Source organism: Elephas maximus, chromosome 18 (genome assembly GCF_024166365.1).
Source record: "Elephas maximus indicus isolate mEleMax1 chromosome 18, mEleMax1 primary haplotype, whole genome shotgun sequence".
In the NCBI taxonomy this organism is placed as follows: domain Eukaryota; kingdom Metazoa; phylum Chordata; class Mammalia; order Proboscidea; family Elephantidae; genus Elephas; species Elephas maximus.
In genome coordinates this window covers 13,520,324-13,541,207 of record NC_064836.1, presented here as the reverse complement: position 1 = coordinate 13,541,207, position 20,884 = coordinate 13,520,324, and the positions used below count along the sequence as shown (strand labels likewise).

General features: G+C 47.2%; 1 protein-coding gene across 15 annotated transcripts in view; it reads left to right on the top strand.

Annotated features, from left to right (window-relative positions):
• Nucleotides 1-20,884, top strand: part of PLEKHA6 (pleckstrin homology domain containing A6) — a 200,321-nt gene that overhangs the window by 99,495 nt on the left and 79,942 nt on the right. The window contains exon 1 of one of the 15 annotated variants that reach the window (XM_049858333.1): nucleotides 5,974-6,462. The exons of 12 other annotated variants lie outside the window; for them this stretch is intronic. Coding sequence is in view for 1 of the 3 variants with exons in the window: in XM_049858328.1 (XP_049714285.1) it covers nucleotides 12,814-12,872 (59 nt within the window). In the remaining 2 variants the exon portion in view is untranslated. 2 more of the 15 variants (XM_049858332.1, XM_049858328.1) reach the window with 2 other exon arrangements.

Sequence of the window (20,884 nt, the reverse complement as noted above, 5' to 3'; positions counted from 1 at the left end):
CTCAGATTAATTGAATACTTAGCACGTTGTATGGTTATGAGCCTGATTAACCAAGTTCATTATCTCAAACTATTTTAGTAGAACTCTCCGGACTTTATGGTGGGACCCTGGAGGTGCAGTTTACTGAATCCACGTGATCAGAGAATTAAATTGCAGTTCTAGGCAAGTGAGTGCGTATGCAGCCGCCCCCTCACAAACAAGCCTGCTTTTCAGAGCCAGAACCTTCTTAGATCTGGCTTCCCTCTCCATGTGAGAAGTTGGCTTTAGAAGGAAACAGGCCATGTGGTGTAATGGTTAAAAAGAGGCCACACTGAAGCCATTGTTCCTTTTTCTCCTCCCCTCGTGACCCCATCTCTCTTTCTGAGAGGACTCTGTGGGGTAGTGTCCAGACTTGGGAGTTAGAGTTCAAATCCCAGCTCTGCTACTTATTAGCTGTATGACCTTAGGCTGCTTACTTAACCTCTCCGTGCTTTGTTTTCCTCACTCCCAAAATGGAGTTAATAGTAGTACCCACCCCATAGGATTATATGGGGATTAAATGAGTGCATTTGAAAAGCTCTTAGCACAGTGCTCCCAGATGCTTATATCCACCCTCCGCCCAGTCACTGATCCTCAAATCAGCTATGCCTCTTTCCCTAAAGCTGGGGTACAAACACCTGTGAAACCCTCTGAGAACTGGAAATTCAACTCTAAACATATATTGTCCTTGGAAAACACTTCTTAGCTTCTCCCACAGCAGTTGCTTTAGGTTTTTTTTTCTCCACACTACACAAAATATATACCTTGTAAGCAAGGACGAGGAGCCCTGGTGGCACAGTGGTTAAGCACCCAGCTGCTTGGCTGCTAACTGAAAGGTCGGTGGTTCTAACCCACTAGCCACTCCGTGGGAGAAAGATGTGGCTGTCTGCTTTCATAAAGATTACATCCTTGGAAACCCTATGGAGCAGTTCCACTCTGTCCTATAGGGTCACTATGAGTCAGAAACGACTCAGTGGTAACGGGCTTGGTTTTGGTTTTGGTAAGCAAGGGTACACACACATGAAGGTACACACACACACTCGTGTGTTTGTGTATAAATATGTGAAATAACGGTTTTATGCAGCACTTGTGCCAAGTACTTGTCCCAGTGCTTTGTGTGTGTTAACTAATGTAATTCTCACAACAGCCTTCGGAGCCTGGTAGTGTCCTTGTCCGCATTTTGAAGGTGAAAAAACTAAAGTGTAAAAAGATTAAGTGGCAGGGTCAAGATTCTAATATTGCGTGTGTGTGTGTGTGTGTGTGTGTGTGATGGATGTTAAAGATATCACCTACTCTTACCACGTACAGTGAACTCTGATTTTTTCTACTGTGTTCCATTACATATTTAAAAATGCCAATCTTAATTTATTAAGTTAATTTCCCAACACACAAACAGTCAAAAACTACACTTTGAGAGATACTACCCCACAGAGTCCACTCAGAAAGAGAGGTGGCGTCATGAGAGAATGTGCTCAGACCCTCAGAGATGGCCCAAAAGGCAAATGCTGCAGCTGGAGCAGGGTGTCAGTTCCTGACTGACTGCAGGGCAGTTTCTGCAGATAAACTCTCGGAAGAGGCCTGACTTTCCAACCTGGAGCCGCTGCCTGGAGCTGAGGACATGGCGAAATTCCTGGGCATTTACTTTATGAGGTAATTGGAGGTTTATCAATAATACTTTAAAAAAAAAACAGTTGCCATGGAGTTGAGTCCGATTCACGGCAACCCCACAGGGGTCAGGGTAGAACTGCGCTCCAAACGGTTTGCAATGACTGGTCTTTCAAAAGTAGATCTCCAGGGCTTTCTTCCGAGGAGTCTTTGGGTGGACTTGAATCTCTGACCTTTAGGTTAGCAGCTGAGTGTGTTAACCGTTTGCACCACCGCAGGACCCCTCAATAGTACCTTGTTGTTGTCAGGTGCTGTCAAGTTGGTTCCAATTCGAAGCGATCCTATGTATAACAGAATGAAACACGGCCTGGTCCTGCATCATCCTCACAATCATTGTTATGTTTAAGCCCATTGTTGCAGCCACCGTGTCCACCCATCTCATCAAGTGTCTTCCTCTTTTTTGCTGACCTTACCAAGTGTGATGTCTTTTTCTAAGGACTGGTCCTTTCTGATAACATGTCCAAAGTGTGTAAAGCGAAGTCTCACCATCCTCACTTCCAACGAGCACTCTGGTTGGATTTCTTCCAAGACAGACTTGTTCGTTCTTCTGGCAGTCCATGATATATTCAATATTCTTCGTCAAGACTATCATTCAAAGGCTTCAGTTCTCCTTCAGTCTTCCTCACTCATTTTCCAGCTTTTGCATGCATATGAGGTGATTGAAAATATGGCTTGGGTCAGGTGCACCTTAGTCCTCAAAGTGAGGTCTTTTTTTTTTTAACAACTTAAAGATGTCTTTTGCAGCAGATTTGCCCAATGCAATACGTCTTTTGACTTCTTGACTGTTGCTTCCATGGGTGTTGATTGTTGGTCCAAGTAAAATGAAATCCTTGAAAACGTCAGTATTTTCTCCATTTATCATGATGTTGCTTATTGGTTCAGTTGTGAAGATTTCTGTTTTCTTTATGCTGATGTGTAATCATACTAAAGGCTGTAGTTTTTGATCTTTATCAGTAAGTGCTTCAAATACTCTTTGTTTTCACCAAACAAGGTTGTGTCATTTGCATATCACAGGTTGTTAATGAACCTTCCACCAGTCCTGTTACCATATTCTTTTTCATATAATCCAGCTTCTAGGATTATTTGCTCAGCATACAGATTGAATAAATATGGTGAAACGATACAACCCAGATGCACACCCTTCTTGATTTTAAAATATGCAGTATCACTTTGCTCTGTTTGAATGACTGCCCCTTGGTCTATGTACAGGTTCTGCATGAGCACAATTAAGTGTTCTGGAATTTCCATTCTTTGTAATGTTATCCATAATTTGTTATGATCCACACAGTCAAATACCTTTGCATAGTCAATAAAACACAGGTAAACATCTTTCTTGTATTCTCTGCTTTCAGCCAAGATCTATCGGATATCAGCAATGATATCCCTCCAATGAGTCCCAATAGTACCTTAGGCTTTGTTTTTAGTTAAGCTTTTTGAAATGTTTAATTTAATGCTCACAAGAGCTGAATTTGGTGACTATAAATTCCATTCCCATTTTACGGATGGAGGAAGAGAGGCACAGAGATGTCAAAAGATTCGGCCAAGGCTCAGAGAAGACTGGAAGGCAGGTCTCCTGGCTTCAGTTCAGTTGTTATAGCTACAGAGCACAGGGTTGATTTTGTGATTCTGTATTAACCTTGGAGATGTTTAAGGAAGTAGATACAAAGAGGCGTTTACATTTCTGGGGTTCATAATTTGGCTTCTCTGTTCTTCAGCCTTGGTTCCCTACCAATATAGTGAAATACAGTAGAATAATTCCCTCCCTGGGATATCCCAACCCATAGGCCAAAGGAATGAGGAACAGGCTTTCATCTGCTTTGTGGTGTCAGGCTTACCCCAGTAAGTTTAATATCTGTATTAACTTTCCCTGTGGGGAATGGATTTAAATTCCAGCCAGATAGAAAAGGTTAAAGTAAAGACTGGGAAGCTAGAAAAGGTAGAAACCAAGGGAAGTTGTGACCTTTTGGAAGAGACCTCCATCTCTCTGGAATGAGTTAGCCGAGGCACTGCGCCTTCTTGAGGGGATAAAAGGACAAGATAAGTACAGGAGCTGTGACAGCTCTGGAGTGCTGGGGGAACCCTACCCCACACATCCTGAACTGGCATGGGAGCAAGGACATCCAGGAAGTTTGGGTACCATGAAGACTTCCCTCCCACCACTGAGACCATTTCTCCTGTGTCCCTATTCTGAGGCATCCACAGCTGTCCTTCAGGGCAGCTGTCTCCCAACCCTAGCTTGGGTTTCTTGTGGGGACGGGGCATGCTGTAACACCCTCTCTCTACATCCTGTTTTGGGTATGCCAGGCTTTTACCTAGCCAGTGCCTTTCCTCCCCTCTCCTGTCTGGTGTTTCTTTTAATAGTTTAAAAAGTTTGAAAATATTTTTTAGAGCTGTCTTTGCTTTTGAAGGATCCAAGCTTCCTCTCACTGGGAGTGAACCTTCAAAGATCATTTTTATCTATTGATCAATGAGAAAATATTTATTGAGCAGGACTCACTTTGTGCATTGTTTCATGTGGGTCATGGGACTCCACAGTGTGGCCCCCAAATGCCCTCCTAACTTCATTTAGTTACGAAGGATACACAAGATCATAAACACAAAGCATTTCCATCAGTGCCTGGCACATAGTAAACACATAACAAGTGTTCCACCACAAGTCAATGTTGAGTCGATTCCAATTCATGGTGACCCCATGTGTGCTGGAGTAGAACTATGCTCTATGGGGTTTTCATTGGCTGATTTTTCGAAAGTAGATCAGCTTTCTACTTCTACTTTTGGAAGTGGTGGGCCTTTTTTTCCAAGGCACCTCTTGGTAAACATGAACCTTTTGGTTAAAATCTGAGCAAGTTAACCATTTGCACCACCCAGGGACGCCAAATTACCACTACATGCCTGTAACTTCACAAGGGAGGGGGCTTTCTGGGGGCTGGCCGTGTTTAACAGAGGCTTTCTGATGAGATGACGTTTGAGGTCATCCTTAAAGCAGTGTCCCTGTCACCCTCGCCCCCTCCCAGGAGATCTGGATTCAGTAGGCATCTGGGATGGAGTCTGGGAATCTATTTTTTAGAAAAGCCACTCAGGTTATAAGTTTGGCTGAGGTCTGCCACCTTAAGAGAGAGGAGTGGGCATCCTAGGGGAGACAGAAAGGGGACTGGCATGGCCCAAACCTGGGATGCCTAAGGCCTGTTTAGAAATAATGAGTAGCTCAGTCCAGCTGGATTAGAAAATTTACACACAGGAGCAGTGGAACATGACATTGGAAAGATGCACCGCAGTGGGCCTTGAATGCCAAGCCAAGGAGTTAGGCCTCCATGCAGCAGGGGAGGGGGGCGACCACTGAACATTTCTAAGCAAGAGAGTAACGTGATGAAAACAGGATACATTCAACCATACCTGCAAAGAAGAACTCGGCTTTTATCTTAAAGCCCAAGTGCAGAATTGTAAACTTCTCACTCGTTCCAAGTGCTTCTTGGTGTCTAAATCTTTTCTGTTGCAATCAAAATCCAATTTGTCTCACAACAAAACAAAACCCATTGCCGTCAAGTCAATTCTGACTCATACCAACCCTGTAGTTTGCCTCATAACCTGTCGCTGTGGAGTCAATTCCGACTCATGGCAACCCAATAGGACAGAGTAGAACTGCCCCATAGAGTTTCCAAGGGTGCCTGGTGGATTAGAACTGCCGACCTTTTGGTTAGCAGACATAGCACTTGACCACTATGCCACCAGGGTTTCCAGTTTGTCTCATAAAGGGTTTCCAATTTGTCTCATAGGAGTTGGAAAACAGCTGGACAGGGCTCAGTGACTGTAAAGAGAAGTCATTGTCCCATTTCTGCCAGAGAGAACCCACATATCTTAGTGGAACAGGAGTGTGTGCCAGGGTTTGGGGCCAAGCTGGCAAAGCCCGGGACACGTGAAGGCACTGAGGCCTGCATGATACAGATGCACTTCCAGGGGATTGGGTTTGGGGTAATTGGAGCCACCACGGAATTAGAAGCCCTGTATCGATGGCACTGGGTTCTGGGATCTGTTCTTGAGGTGCTGCCCCCCCAGTACTGGCCTTCAGTAGAGTCCCTTTGAAAAGTGTGTGGGCATCAGTTCAGGCATCTCCACCCTCCTGTTCCATGGTGAAGGTAAGAGATAAGGCTGATAAAGGTGTCTGAGACAGCGAGATAAGGGCCAAGAAGAGGAAAGACAAGGTCTGATTTAAGGAGGGGCCCAGGAGAAGAGGTTCAGGGGTGTTTCACTGCTTCTCACCCATCTCAATTTAGGGTACCCATAAGACACCCAAGAGTGGCATTTTCCAGGAGCCACGGAGGCAGCAGGTGTCTCTTCCCTCCAGCCTCTCGGGTTAGACTGTTCCCAGGTTAGGGGGAGTGGTCACTGGCTAGAGCCTGTCTTGTCCTTCAGGAGCCCTCCTCTGCCATTGCCCTTGGCCCGTTTATTCCACCTTTATCCTCAGAAGTATCTGACGGAATCTCAGAGACCTAACCTCTAATAAAGAAAGCTTTTTTTAAACAGAGAACCCCCTCCACCCCCCGGGCTTCTAGGGCAAGTGGAACATTCCATTTAAAGGGCGAAACAGGAACAGGTGAGTGTATAGTGCAGAAAAGAGGACTGGGAGACACAGGCCGGTAGAGGCGGCTGAGCCACTCACACTGCTCACCTCCACCTCTGTCACCTACCTACCATCCTGATCAAGGGGACCTTGCTTCCTGTGCCCTGACCCCAAAATGCTAGGACTGCAGGATATGGCTCTGGGACACATCAAAAGGCCAGGTAAGGGGGTATCCTCTTGGAAGACCCTCTTCCTCCTGTCTGGGGGCCTTCACTTTCCCACCCAGTCGGGGCTGCTGTGTCCCCCAGTTCTGGGGGCACCATTCACATTGTGCTGTATGTGACTGGCACCCCGGGGATTGTGCAGAGGCCGGGAAGCTGGTGCCAGCAGATAAGTAGGAGGGCGGAATAGGACACTTTTCTGTGTTCTAGGCAAACAATAGGGACCTTTCCAGGAAGCCTGGGGGAGGGAGGTGCCTGTAAGAGGATCCCCGGTGGGTGCTCTGTGGTGGTGGCTTGAATGGGTTTTTGCATCTGCTGGTGATTTCTTAATTAGGCACCTACATGGTGCTCCCAGCTAATGACTGGGTCACCTAGGGACATGACAGATAAAGGGATGGGTGGCTTCAGAGTGCCTGGTGAAGCCCCTAAGGACAGCCCCCTGAGGATGGGGGAGTGGCAGTAGGGCATTGGGTAATTTCTGTGGCCAATACACAATATAGACCATCAAGGATACTGGGGATTTTCTCTCCAGGGATGGAGAAAAGAAGCAGTGGGCTTGGCCTGCCTCTGTCTCCAGGATTAACATGCCAGTGTGAGCTACAGCCTTCTGGCTGTGGTTTGCCTTCTTGAGAAATGGGGAGGGTCATCCTGTGTCCAAGGAGTCGCTGAGGCTAGGTGAGCCCAGGAGTGGTGTGTTTCTGGAGGTGGGCACTTTGAGCTGGCAGGCTACCAGGACTTTTTCCAGATACCCTGCAAGTTGGGTTGGACAGAGAACCAGGTGGGGAGCTGTGGGTGGGGAAGTGTATCACTGGGTATTTTTACATTCTGACTGGACAGACAATTAGGAGCCACTGTAAGGGGCCCTGGGTGGTGTAAACAGTTAAGTGCTGGACTACTAACCAAAAGGTTGGTGGTTCAAACCCACCCAGAGGTGCCTTAGAAGACTTAGGCGATCTAATTCTGGAAGGTCACAGCTTTGAAAGCCCTATGGAGCACAGTTCTACTCTGCACACGTGGGGCCACCGTGAGTTGGAATTGGCTTGATGGCAACTGGTTTTAGGTGTGTGTGTATGTGTGTAGGATTTGAAGCTGAGTTTTGATAGTGGGCTAAGAACCTTGTTGGGATTGTTCAGAGCTTCTCAGAGGGTGTACTGTCGGTAATTTTCTGTTGTTGACTGGAAAGTGGGGTGGCTTGACTGAAGCATTTGCGATTGCTCTGTGCCAGTCCTCAGCAGTCTCCTGTGGTGCTCAGCTTCCTAGAACTGGGGCTCTTGGATATCAGGCAGTGAGGCCCCCCCGACCCTCCCTCTGGTGAGTCAGCCAAATATTTACCAAAAGCAGGGCAGCAGAGAAAAGGTGCCAGGCCCTGGTAAATGTGTTTGTGCTGCCCAAACAAAGCCAAGCTTCATGAGCTCCCGAACTCCATAGCCCTGTTGTGAGGCCTGGAGCTAGGCCCCGTGAAAGTGCATTGTGGGAAAGCATGCGTCTGGAAGCCATGTGTTAACCAGGGAGTGCCCTACTCTGCCCCGGGGGTCTCTGGGAGGCTGGCATCCTGGCTTGGGATCTCCTCTAGTCTTGTTTCCTCCATCCTACACCACTTACCATTGTGTTGACTCCAACTCATGGTGACCTGTGTGTGTCAGAGTAAACTGTGCTCCATAGGATTTTCAATGGCTGATTTTACTGAAGTAGATCACCAGGCCTTTCTTCTGAGGTACCTCTCAAACTTCTAGCCTTTCGATTAGCAGCCGAGTGTGATAATTGTTTGTACCACCCAGGCTGAAGGGTGGCCTTGTGAGGGTGGCCATATGCTGCTTATCTCTTCAGTGCTTCTTTTCATGGGTGATGGAAATAATCACTTCTGCCCATTTCATAGATGCTTTGGACTGCAGGGAAAAAATGGAGCTGCACAGACCTACCTTTGAATTTTGACTTTGTCGCTTACTGGCTGTGGGACCTTGGGGAAGTTAGCTAACTCCTCTGATCGTGTATTCCCTATTCTGTCAAATGGAAATAGTAGCACCTGCTTCAGAGAAAATGAGAATGAAATGAGACAATATGTAGAAAGCATCTGTAACAGTGCAGCTTAGAGTAGGCACTCAGCTAGTAGGTATTAGCACTGCTGTCGTGTAGCAGCAGGTTAACGCCTACTGTGAGAAGGAAGGGTGAAGGCGGGCTGAGGCCAGAGGACTTGCTCTGTTGTTGTTGTTAGTTGCTGTCCAGTTGATTCTGACTCATAGTGACCCCATGTGTTACAGAGGAGAACTATTCCATAGGGCTTTCTTGGCTGTAATCTTAATGGAAGCAGATTGCCAGGCCTTGTCTTGTGCAGTGCCGCTGGGTGGGTTTGAACCGCAGCCTTTAGGTTAGCAGTCTTTTTTTTTAAGCACCACCCAGGGACCTTGAACCTGCTCTAGCAGGAGAATTTAGTCTAGATTTTAGGATGCATTTTCTGAGGGTAAGGATTTTAGGACTTGTATTTTTTTTTTTTTTTTTTTTTATTGCTATGGGTGGCTGTGAAGTTTCCTTCTGGAAAGAAATAAATCAATTCCCTTTATAGTGGGACCTGAGTGCTTTCGTTTTCGGAAGTAGGAAGAAGGGACTATATTCAGTTTCATTCAATACATATTTTTGAGCCAAGGTATCTTCAGTTCCAAAGAGTCAGTGATTTCATGTCTTTAAAAGCCATCTGAACATCTTGGAAGAAGGAAATATTTGAAAACTCTGTTATGTCTGGCAATTATCATTAGTTTTTTGTTACTCACTCAGGAAGTCTTAATCTGTTTAGTTCCAGAACTAGAAACGGTGGGTGGAAACAGCATAGCTTTCTAGTAGTGCTCTTCAACAATGGGCGAGGCTGCCTCCGGCAGTGGACAAGGCTGCCTTCAACAACAGGGAGCAGCCCCTCCCTGAGGGTGTTGACACAGCAGATGGATGATCAGCTTTCACAGGTGCCGTGAGTGCTTTTCCTGCATTTGGTGGGAGGCAGTCTTAGTGCCAAGATCCCTCCCAAATGTGGGAGACCCTGATTCTGTGATCACTAAACCCCCTAGCTGAGGATGGAGGGCTTTCCTACCAGGCCAAGGGATCAAAGAAGGGAAAAATGCCGCTGCAACTTCCTGACTTGGTTCTCCAAAGCAGAGCCCCTTTTACTTTGATAAGCCTCTGACATCATCCCTGTCCTCAAATATTCTTTCCTATGAACTTTTCCAAAGTCTACGAGCATTTGTGCACTGTCGGGTGTCTCAGAATCACGCTGTACTCTAGGTGGGTACTCCTGCAGCCCTGGGCTGGATCTTTTTCCTGTATCCCAGACCTTCTCTAGCCGACTGGGAGATTAGCAATCAAGCAACTATTTATCGCATTCCTACTAGGTGCTGCAAAGCACTGGTGGAAGAACTGAGGGGAAGACAAGGAATTGCAATAAGTAGTCCCCGCCTTTAAAAAGCTTCAGTCTCTCTTTTGGAAGCTGAGGATACAAGCCTGGATGTAAAAGACAATTGAGTGGTAAAGACCATACATATACTAGGACTGTATGGAAGAGTAATTGATGACTAATGTCCCAAGCCATGATATTTTCAACCACCTCATGTGTATGAGAAAGCTGGACAATGAAAAAAGAATACCCAAGAAGAATTGACACATTTGAATTATGGTGTTGGGAAGAATATTGAATATGCCATGGACTGCCAGAAGAATGAACAAATCTGTCTTTGAAGAAGTACAGCCAGAATGCTCCTTAGAAGCAAGTATGGCAAGACTTAGTCTCGTTTGCTTTGGACATGTTATCAGGGAGGATCAATCCCTGGAGAAAGACATCATGCTTGGTAAAGTAGAGGATCGGTGAAAAAGAGGAAGACCTTCGATGAGATGGATTGACACAGTCACAGCAATGGGCTCAAATGTACCTACAATTGTATGGCACAAATATACCTACTATTGGATGGTGCAGGACCAGGCAGTGATTCATTCTGTTATACATGAGGTTGCTGTGAGCTGCAGCCCACTAGAGGGCACCCAGCAAGCAGTGGGCTGAGGCACTTTGGTGAACTGGGCCAGGAGATTTTGGATACTGATTACTGCTGGGTGAAGAAAGGGGGAGTCAAGTTTGGCTTGTTTGACAGAGAGAGTTATGGTGGCATTGGTAGAAGTCAGTTTTTACATCACCGTTAGCAGTTTCTCATGTGTGCTTCATGAGATGTTCTAGGCATGAGGTTGACCACCTGCAGCCTGAAGGCCAAATCCAGCCCACTGCCTGTTCTGGGGTGGCCTGCGAGCTATGAATGGTGTTTACGTTTTTAAGTGGTTGGAACAAAACCAAAATGAGAACAACATTTTTTTGACATGAAAAAGTGATATGAAATTCAAACTCCAGTGCCCACAAATGGAGTTCTATTGGAAGACACCATGCTCGTTTGTTGACATGCATTCATTTATGTGTCTTCTATGGCTGCTTTTGGCTACAGTGGCAGAGCTGAGTTGTAACCAAAAGAGACTACATGGCCCACGAAGAAAGATTTACTATCTACAGAAAAAGTTTGCTGACCCCTGCTCTAGGCAAATATAATCATATTGGTAGTTACAAATTATTTTTAACTCAAATGGCAGCATACTAAATTAATTACTTTGTTCCTCTCTATTTTCATTTACTGGAACTTGGAGATTGTTCTGTATCGATACTATGATATATTTAGACAGTGAGTGGGCAATCTTAAATTGATTTTAGACACGCTGAGGTGAGGGCAGAGGCTGGTTGGACCCCCAGAACTGCAGCATGGAGCCTGGAGATGGAGAGGTGGGGTATCTCTGCAGGGAGCGCTTCAGTGCCAGTCTCTGCCCGTGACCTTGGCACGTAGATCAAAGGTTTCCTTTACTGAAATGAAGCATTGCATTCTGATTACTGTACAGAGAAAACTACAGATGTTAATAGCCTGACATAAAGATGGTGAACGAGAAACATTAAACCAGCACCTGAAAGAACAGTAAATACTAAGGGCAAGTTAGAGGTACCTTCTGAGTAAGAAGTAAGCTAATGAAAAGTAGCGTGGAGTAGAGGACAGAGGGGCAGGGCAGTGTTTATTGAATGCCTACTGTGTGCCAACTGCGTTTTACTGTTACCTTCTTTGTTTTCTCGGGGGTTCTATCATTAGACTTCTTTTACAAACAAGGAAATCTCAGATCAGAGAAGTTAAGTGACTTTTCTTACAATCAGTGATTCAACTGTATGTATCGAGTTGTATTAAAGCAGGATTTCATCTGACTTTTAAAGTCTCCTCTTTCCATTCTACCGCCCAAGATGCTAAATTGGGCTGGGAGTCACTCATGGGGTCTGGTCCTGGCTTTGCCAAGACATTGCATCTTCCTGGCCTCAGCTCCTTCCTCTGCAAAATGAAGCAGTTGTCACTGTGATTCTATTACCGGTGGAAGCATAAGGGAAAGGGGACAGCCCTATAAAAGCCATAAGCAGAAAACTGGAAGAGAAGAAAGGAACAAGAGGGGAGGGGAGGGGAGGGGAGGGGAGGGGAGGGGAGGGGAGGGGAGGGGAGGGGAGGGGAGGGGAGGGGAGGGGAGGGGAGGGGAGGGGAGGGGAAGGTGTCTTTTGCTCATTGAAGCCACAGAATGGGTCAGTTTAGCAATTAATACATGCCAGACCCAGTTATTTGGAATCGAGCAGATCCCTGGGAGAATATTTTTCCTTGATGTGGAGGATGAGTCCAAAAATCTCTGCTCCTAAGCTAGAAACCTCATCACTTTTACTGCTGTGACCCCGAGCTCCGCTAAGGTATGTGGACTGCTGGAGGCCTTGGGAGAAGGCAGCACCGGACAGGTCTTTCTCCCTGCCTGCTCTGCTCTGCTTGGCTCAGGGTTTCTGGAAGAGCTGCAGCTAGAGGGCTGTCTGGTGTTACCAAGGAGTGAGTGGGTGGGGAACGAGGGGAAGGAGAGGGCGGGAAGCCATCAAATCCGAGGAGCTGCGGGTGTGAGTGTGTTTATGTAGGACTGGGCCAACCTGCAGTTTCAGATTTCAGACTCAGCCTTATCGGGAGACGTTTCCCTGTTTTCAGTCAGCACTGGAGCAGGGAGAGAGCTGGCACCAGAGCCTTCCTGGAAGGCTGGGGAGATTCTGGACTCCCGGGTTCCCTCCCTGTCTCCTTCCTTCTCATGGGAGCTGCATCGGCCACTCCTTGGATCTAGAGTATTGCTTCATTCCTTGCCAGTTAGCAGTCTGCGCCTCCCTGTTGACTCCTGGCTTCTTCCAGCATGGAAGGTAAAATCTGGGGACTGGGGACCTGGACGAGGAAGAACTCGGGCTATCCAAACTTCTAGTGCAGAAGACCGGGGAGAAAGACGCACATGTCTGGCCAAGAGGATAATTCAGAAGAGCGAGAGAACGAGTGTGTGTGTGTATGTGTGTGAGTATGGTGGGGGCACTTCAATGGGAAGCAACTCTTCTTTTACCTTCCTTCCTTTCATACAGGCCCTCTTTCCCTCCTCACAGATTAGGATGTCAGTAATTATCCATCTTCCTCAGCGTCTCCCTATCTGCTTCTGTAAAGATCACAGTCAAGAACACCCCATGGAGCAGTTCTACTCTGTAACACATGGGGTCACCATGAGTCAGAATTGACTTGAGGACAGTGGGTTTGGTTTTTGGTTTTCAGTGCCTGCTAACAAAAATTAGAGAAAAGATCTGGCTTCTACAATATTTCCTCAATCGGGGCAGGGGGTGCAGAGGGTATTTAGAGAAGATTATGTGTCCAGAAGACTAATGCTCCTAGTGTGAGACCTGGTTTTTAGAGGACCTCAAACCCCTCCTGATAAAACTAACTGTAAGTCTGGCAGCTGTCTGCCTGGTGGGAAGGTGTACCTGGTATGGATTCCAGCATGGGTGTGATGTGGAATAAGCTTGAACTGGCCTACAGGGATCAAAGCTATGAGAGACAAGTGCCTGGAGCCCTTTCTTCTTAGGCCTCTGAACTGGGCAGGATGGAAGCCAGCACCTGGGGGGACTTGGCACCCTGCCTGAAAGCAGACATTTGGGTGGGGAGGAGATTGGTGGGTGGTGGGCAAGGCTGGCTGAATGTGGCTCCATCTTCTAGGGTTTGTGTGGTGTTGATGTTTCTCAGTGGCAAGGAACAGAGTTGGAGAACTATGGCATACAGAGGCTGGTGGGTGGGCAGCCTGGCAGAGCTGCCAAGACTCTGTGGCTCCCCAGTCACCGGCCCTGCTGTGAGGCTGGATCCGGCTGGAACGGTGGGTGGGCCAACTGAATGTGGCTCAGCAAGAGGCTGGAGGTGGCTTTTGAAAAGCAGATTTGGGGAGGTGAGAGATGTGTCAGAAGCTAGTGGAGAGAGCTAGGGGTGTGGCTTGGGGTGGAATGGAAAAGAATAAGGAGAGGAATCTGGAAAGTCCTAAACTCTGACCCATCCCAAAACTGCAGCCAGCCTAGGATCTCAACTCTCATATGGATACAACTCAGAATAGGTGAGAAGACCAAGGTTGGCCTCTTGACTTCGGAGTATAATGAGATAAACGTATGGGAAGCTGTGTGGGCCAGGCAAAAGGGCAGTGAAAACACATTTTCAGCACAAGGAATCTTACAGTGCAGTTGAATCTAGGCAACAGTCACATAGCCACTTGTTAGACAATATAATTAATAGGTTGAACAGTCTGGTTATTTTTAAAACCATGGGCATTTAAAAAATATATTTTTTAATTTTTATCACCAGCTACTCCCAAAGAGAATTTCAAGTGTCTTTGTGTATTTGGTAGATGATGTGTGTAATTTTGGCCAACAGAATAATAATAACCCCTGCTTTTGCTCAGTCGTGCAGTGCTTCCCAGCTTGGAGCGTGCTCTCATTGCATGCTCCCGCTCGGGCTCAATTCAGAAGATGTTTACCAATACCTACTCTTTCCTAGGCACTCTGCTTAGTATTGAGCATATAAAGAGGAATAAGACCTGGCTCCTGCCCTCAGAGATCTCACAGTCTAACTGTGGGGACAGAGACAGGGCCAGACTTATGCCTACGATATAGAAGAGGAAACTGGAGCTGAAAGATGCTAAAGGCTAGTCAGCAGAAGGGCAAGGATTGGAATCGAGATCCAGCTCCTAATTCAGTGCCCGTCTGTACCTCCTTCCCTCTACTTATTCATCCCACCTGCTTTGTCCATCAGGCCACTTGCTGTTGAACTGATTGTGACTCACGGCGACTCCACGTGCATCAGGATAGGACTGTGCTCCATACAGCTTTCAATGGCAGATTTTTTGGGAAGTAGATCACGGGGTCTTTCTTCTAAGGCACCTCTGAGTGGACTTGAACCTCCAACCTTCCAGATAGCCTGTTAACTGTTTGCACCACCCAGGGACTCCGTCTGCATCAGAGTAATGAGAAAAGAGCCATACCCTAGGGAAGGCTGAGTGGGAAATAGCTCCCTGGAATGGAGTCAGTCCTCCACTCCTGGGCTCCTAATCAAACAACTGAAAAGGCATCAGTGAGCCTATATTATGTTGCTGATTGCTGTTTTCTGACCCCTCAGAAAACTGAAACCAAACCCATTGCCATCAAGTCACTTTTGACTCATAGCCACCCTATAGAACAGAGTGGAACTGCCTGTAGGGTTTCCAAGAAGTGGCTGCTGGATTCAAACTGCTGACCTTTTGGTTAGCAGCTGCACACTTAACCACTGCACCACCAGGGCTCCTAACCCCTTAGAGGCCTGTTTTATCTCACAGATAGTTGTTGATTTGGCAGCAGATGGTCTTCCTCTCTCTGCTCCCTGGATCCTGTGAACAGGCAAGGGGACGGTAAAATTCAGGGGCTCACAGAAGCTTGGGAAGTCCAACTTGGAGGTAGATGTGCCCTGAAGAGTCCATTTGTAAACTAACAACCAACATTTGTTCATGCTTTGTAACTGACAGAGTGCTTTTCCATATGCAAAGGATAGTCTGCCTGCTGATCTCCTCCTTCCTACATTGCCCAGCTTAGGTTTCCCAGAAAGGTCTACATCTCCAAAGCTTAGGTCATTTTCTTAATTTTTAGGCTTGAGGTAAATGGGACATGGAAAGGTCATCTGGCCCGGTGACAGCTTTCACTGGTCTGAGGAGAAATGAGAAAAAAAGTTCTGATTTTTTTTCCCCACAAAGCCCAATATGTTCAGTTTAGAGGACTCTTTCTGGGGGCAGGAGATGTGCTAAAATATTTATTTTGAGGTTATGGCTTTCTTATTCTTTTCATGAGCTGATGGTGAGAGTGGATGGTCGGTTAGGCTTTTAAAATGCCCTTATTTGGCAAAATAAAAAATTGGTAACCTTATATTGGTTCCTCAGATTTCATTTTTTTAGATTTTCCTGGTCTATGAAATCCAAAAGTCTCGTCTCCAGGCAAGACATTCTCCAAGTAGACAGAATCTCCCTGTTAGGGCTCTTTGGGGCAGATTCCCGGTGTACGAATCAGAAGACTTGGATTCTGAGCTTCTTAACACTACTTTTTTCTTGTGGGTGTTTGGAATGTGCTAACCTCACTCGTCTATTCTCTGTCTCCCCATTGTTAAGTTGTGGGAGGTTCCTACCTCTGGGATGAGGCCATTGGCAAAGGTGTCCCATATGGTGGGGATCAGAGACTTTCCTTCCTAGTCAGTTCCTAGTCCCACAGCCATCTCTTGGAAATGAGCTCCTTACAGACCATGGGGATTTGTGGATCAAATTATGAGAGCAGCATGAGGTGTACTTTACATTTGGGGTCTTGGTGTCCAATGTTGATCATTTGGAAATACCTTTTTAACTGGATGGTTAAGAGTCAGGGGCATTTAAAAATCTTGACGTCAGTTTTTAAAATTGTGGATCTCCTTAAGCTCTCAAGAAAAGACTAGAGCTTTTCAACATTTGGAGGCTCCTAGAGGCATTAGAGTGAGTTCTTCTACCTTCTGAGGATTCAGGTCCAGAATAGCAACAAGTATGTGGGAATCCCCAGGCAGATCCCCAGCTGCCAGAAACATGTGGTTGGGTGCGCACATTTGTGCAGACTTGTATGAGAGAAACCTTTTAGGGGAAAAACAGTTTGAAGTCAACCTGGAAGTTAAAGGAAATGCTATTTTTTGAAGTTCATTCTAGAACCCCTTTTCTGAAAGCAGGTGCCCGGGATCTTCTTTGTAAGTAAGAATTTTCTGATTATTTCCACTGCATTTTCACGCACTGCAAAAAGAGCCCTCCTAGCCTAGGAAGGCAGCCAAGGTTCTACTCAGCCAGAAATCAATTGCTGTCAAGTCAGTTCTGACCCATGGGAACCCCACGTGTGTCAGAGTAGAACTGTGCTCCATAGAATTTTCAATGGCTGATTTTTCAGAAGTATATCCCCAGGCCTTTCTTCTGAGGCATCTCTGGGTGGATTGGAACCTCCAACCTTTCAGTAAGAAGCAAGTGGGTTAACTGTTTCCACTACCCAGGGACTCCAAGTTTCTACTTAAGTTGTTGAGTTTTAGGGGAGTGGGTAGCAGCCCCTGAAGCTTTCCTGAGGCAGAGAGAGGTGGGACAAACTGCTAAAGGAAACAGTGGGCCTTTAGCATGTGAGAGTTTCCTCTCCCAAAGGTTTCTGGGTAGTGAAGGGCCAGGAAAGGGCACAGCCTGTAGGAAGAGTGCTATAGAAAAAGCTGAATCCATGACTGATGACAGACACTGTAGACCTGTCCGAACTGGCTGAGGGGAAAAGGCAAAGTAAAAAAGGATCCAAGAAGTGCAAATTAAAGATCTCTGCCACCTGAGGGGAAACCCTGGTAGCTCAGTGGTTAAGAGCTACGGCTGCTAACCAAAAGGTCAGCAGTTCGAATCCACCAAGTGCTCCTTGGAAACTCTATGGGGCAGTTCTACTCTGTCCTATAGGATCGCTATGAGTCAGAATCCACTCTACGGCAACGGGTTTTTTTGGCCACCTGAGGAGCTGTCGCACTGTAGCCCCCCTCCATGGTCCCTCTGATGGCTCCACCTTTTGGGGGTAGGTAAATGACAATGGGAAAGGCAGTGGTTCTCTGAGCCCATCGCTGGTCACTCTTGTGGTGGCTTTCGCCAGTGAGGCTTTGTGAGGATTATATCCTGACTGTGGGGAAATTTGGGGCCCAGACAGAGTCAAGGAGCACAGCCAAATTCTTGGAGGTTAGAATCTCTTCTGAGATGTTCAAGACAGAAGGGCAGAAGGTATTAACTATTCAGCATAGCTTTTTCTGAGTGTGAAGACCAACAAGGACGTGACTAGAACCTTTAAAAATGTCGCCATCCTTGCCATGGCGAGGCCGTGGAAAGCAGTGTCTGGACTCCAGGGCCAGCTTTGTCTCTCACTCTTGTGTGGTCTTGGGAAACTCACTGCCATCCCTGGGCCTGGGATTCCTCATTTAGCTCTACGTACCTCAGCTCTCCCATTTGACAGATGTTGTTTGCCGCTATCAAGTCGGCTTTCAACTCATGCTGACCCCATGCACAACGAGACTGGGCCGTTGTGACTCATAGAGTTTTCACTGGCTGATTTTTAAGAAGTAGGTCACCAGGCCTTTCTTCCTAGTCTGTCTTAGTCTGGAAGCTCCACTGAAACCTGTTCAACCTGATAGCAACAGGCAGGCCTCCATTTGATGGATAGTGGGGTCTTTCTAAGAACTGTAAGTAGACCTTGCCACACTCAGCAAAGGAGAGCCTACTACCTCTTTCAGAATTACAGTCCGTTAATCCCCAGTAAAAATCCTCTGGGTCACCATAGTCCGATCCACAACCAATCATGGGGATAGCCCGGGACCGGGCAGCATTTCGTTCTGTTTTGCATGGCATCACTATGAGTCAGGGGCTGACTCCCTACCAGCTCACAGCAACATTGTCCAACAATTGTATGTTTGTTAGAAAATTGGCTCTAGGTGGCAGGCCAGAGCTGGATGTTCTCAAACAGAGTAGATCCAGGGTCAGAATGGAGAAGCCCACTGGGATGACTGTGCCTTGGCAGGGTCCCAGAGTCCCAACGACCATGAGTAAGTCTCTAAAAGGTTCGACAAGAGCCAAGAGACGGGAGAAGAGGAATTGCTCAACATTGCTCACTCTTATTGGCCGGGGCTGGTTTCCCACTTTAAAAAGCCTCCCAGGGCCACGAAACAGCATCAAGAAAAATGCGCCAAACCTGTTCCGCTGTGTGTTGGCTGTGTTTCCTTCTCACCTCAGAGCATCCCATCTTCATCCTCCCCTCATACTCAGCATCTTTTCCCTCCTTCAGTCCAGTTCCTCACACACTTCGGCTCCCCTTCTTAGTCCCCACCCCCTCAGTCACTTCTTCCCCTGGGAACGCCCCTAGGCATTAGGTGGTGCCAATTGAGTTGTGGGGTGATGGTGGGGTGGAAGGGTGGAGAGAGGGCTGGAACCCAATGAGGTGGGGAGGAGAGAGGCATGTTCAGAATTTTCAGGCATGTCTATACCTGAAGTCCAGCCGGATAACAACAACACACTGCCGCTGCCAGCTCTGTCCTGGGTGGAAAGGGAGCAGACTCTCATGCGCTGATGGGCTGATCTTGGATCCCCTTCCCTTCCCCTGCCGACTTACCTTCTGGGGAGCCTGCCCAAGGCTGCAGGAACCAGGGACTCAGTCCAGATTGGTGATGATGTAAGTGCTTTGAAGGGCTGTGAACATCCTTAGCTTAAATAACTCCGGTGACTCTCCTGAAACCCCTGTGTTCAGGGGCTGGAGGAGTGGCATAAACAGCCCCACTGTTGGTTAGCTGAAACCCCGGGCCCTGTGCGTGTAGAACACTAACACCGTACACATACTATGTATTATATAAAACCTCTATGGGGTCTGAGCAACTCCCTAACCAAACATGCTAATGTTCCTGCGGCAGGACTTATCAGTAGTGACATAAGTGCGACAAATAAAGGCTATAAAGAACCCATTGCTCGTGAAGGTTGTGCTTTGCCGCCAAATAGGTTCAAGTCAGGTCAGGTTTTGCCACCAGCTGAGTTAGGAAAAAACTTCCAATTTTCAGATTTTTTTTTTTTTGGATTTTGGAATGCTATGAAGGCTTTGTGGTCTTGTAGTGCTTCATATAACCCCAGGAGGTCAGATTTAGCATTCCCATTTTACAGTTGAGAAAGCTAGGGCTCAGAGGGCATCAGCAACTTGCCTAAAGCATTGGCCATGCTTCTCGTCCAGGTCTGCCTGTCCCCGAAGCTAGCATCTTTCCTGGAAGTATGGCACCCATTGCATCTCTAGGGGTGAGCGCAGAAGGTTGGGGGTAAAGTGGGAAGCTCAGATTTTGGCGTCTTCCCTGATTAGGGAGGCACTTTCCGCACATCTGGGAGGAGACTTTATTGGCTGTTCTTATTTATACATTGACATCTGGGATCCCAGTAGGCTAAAGACTCAGAAGAGAGGAAACCAATGTTCAGTCGACTTTGTGGCTTACGAGTCAAATCCAGCTGGCTTTGTGGGGGCTGTGAGAGCCAAGAACAAATGGGGTCAAGTTGGGTTTAGTAAGTGAAGCATCATCCGCAGTGAAAACCACTCCCGTGAGAACCCGTGGGACACGCTGTGCTGCCGCAGCCCCGCCCACTGCTGCACTGGGGAAGGTAGTCTTGCCTTGAGTAGGGACTGGTCTTGAGACAAGGACTGTCTAGAAGGGTCACAAACACCAGATACAGAGAGTGAAGTGCAGCTTGAAATAGGGAGAATTCAATTAGGGGTCTCACTGGTCTTCATTAGTGATATGAAAGAAAGGTCAAATGAAGTGCTAATTCAATCTGCTGAAGATACAGTGGGCTTTTAACACTTCATTGGAAAGATAGACGTTGGTCTGTTGTCTGGGTAATGGCATAGATAACCTCACTCTCCCTCCTTCTAAGTGCAGTCAGGTGGGGACTTCCATTTCTGGGTCATCTCTAGGTCAGGCAAGATTTAGACTCTTAATGTTCAGGGACATGGCTCTCAGGGGTCCTGTGTTTATGGCTTTCCTCTGAGGCGAGGCACCTGCCATCAGTGAGCCCTAATCAGCATAGGGGCCAGCACTATGGTCGGGGAGAGGCCTGTGCTGTACCCTTCACCAGGAAGACACCCATTAATAAGGGCGGTAGGTTAATTGTCGTAGGAACAAAGAACATCTGCTGCAGCCAGCTAGAGAACAGATGGGGGAAATCTTCTGAAAGAGACCATTAGCTCATGGAGTTGGTGCCGGGGAGGTAGGTTTTTCTGAGGGGCAAATTGGATCCCTTGGCCTGCAAGAACTGTGAGGCTCTAAGACAGCAAAGAATCACGATTTGCTTTGATGAATGCAGGAGAACGGTGGCAAGATTTTTTTCTCCCCTGAATGGCTGGCCTCTGGGAACATAGCTCAAAGATGTGTCAGCTCGCTGGCCGCCTGCTCCGAACTCCCCGAGTCTTTCTGTCAGCAGCTCTCACCTGCCACTT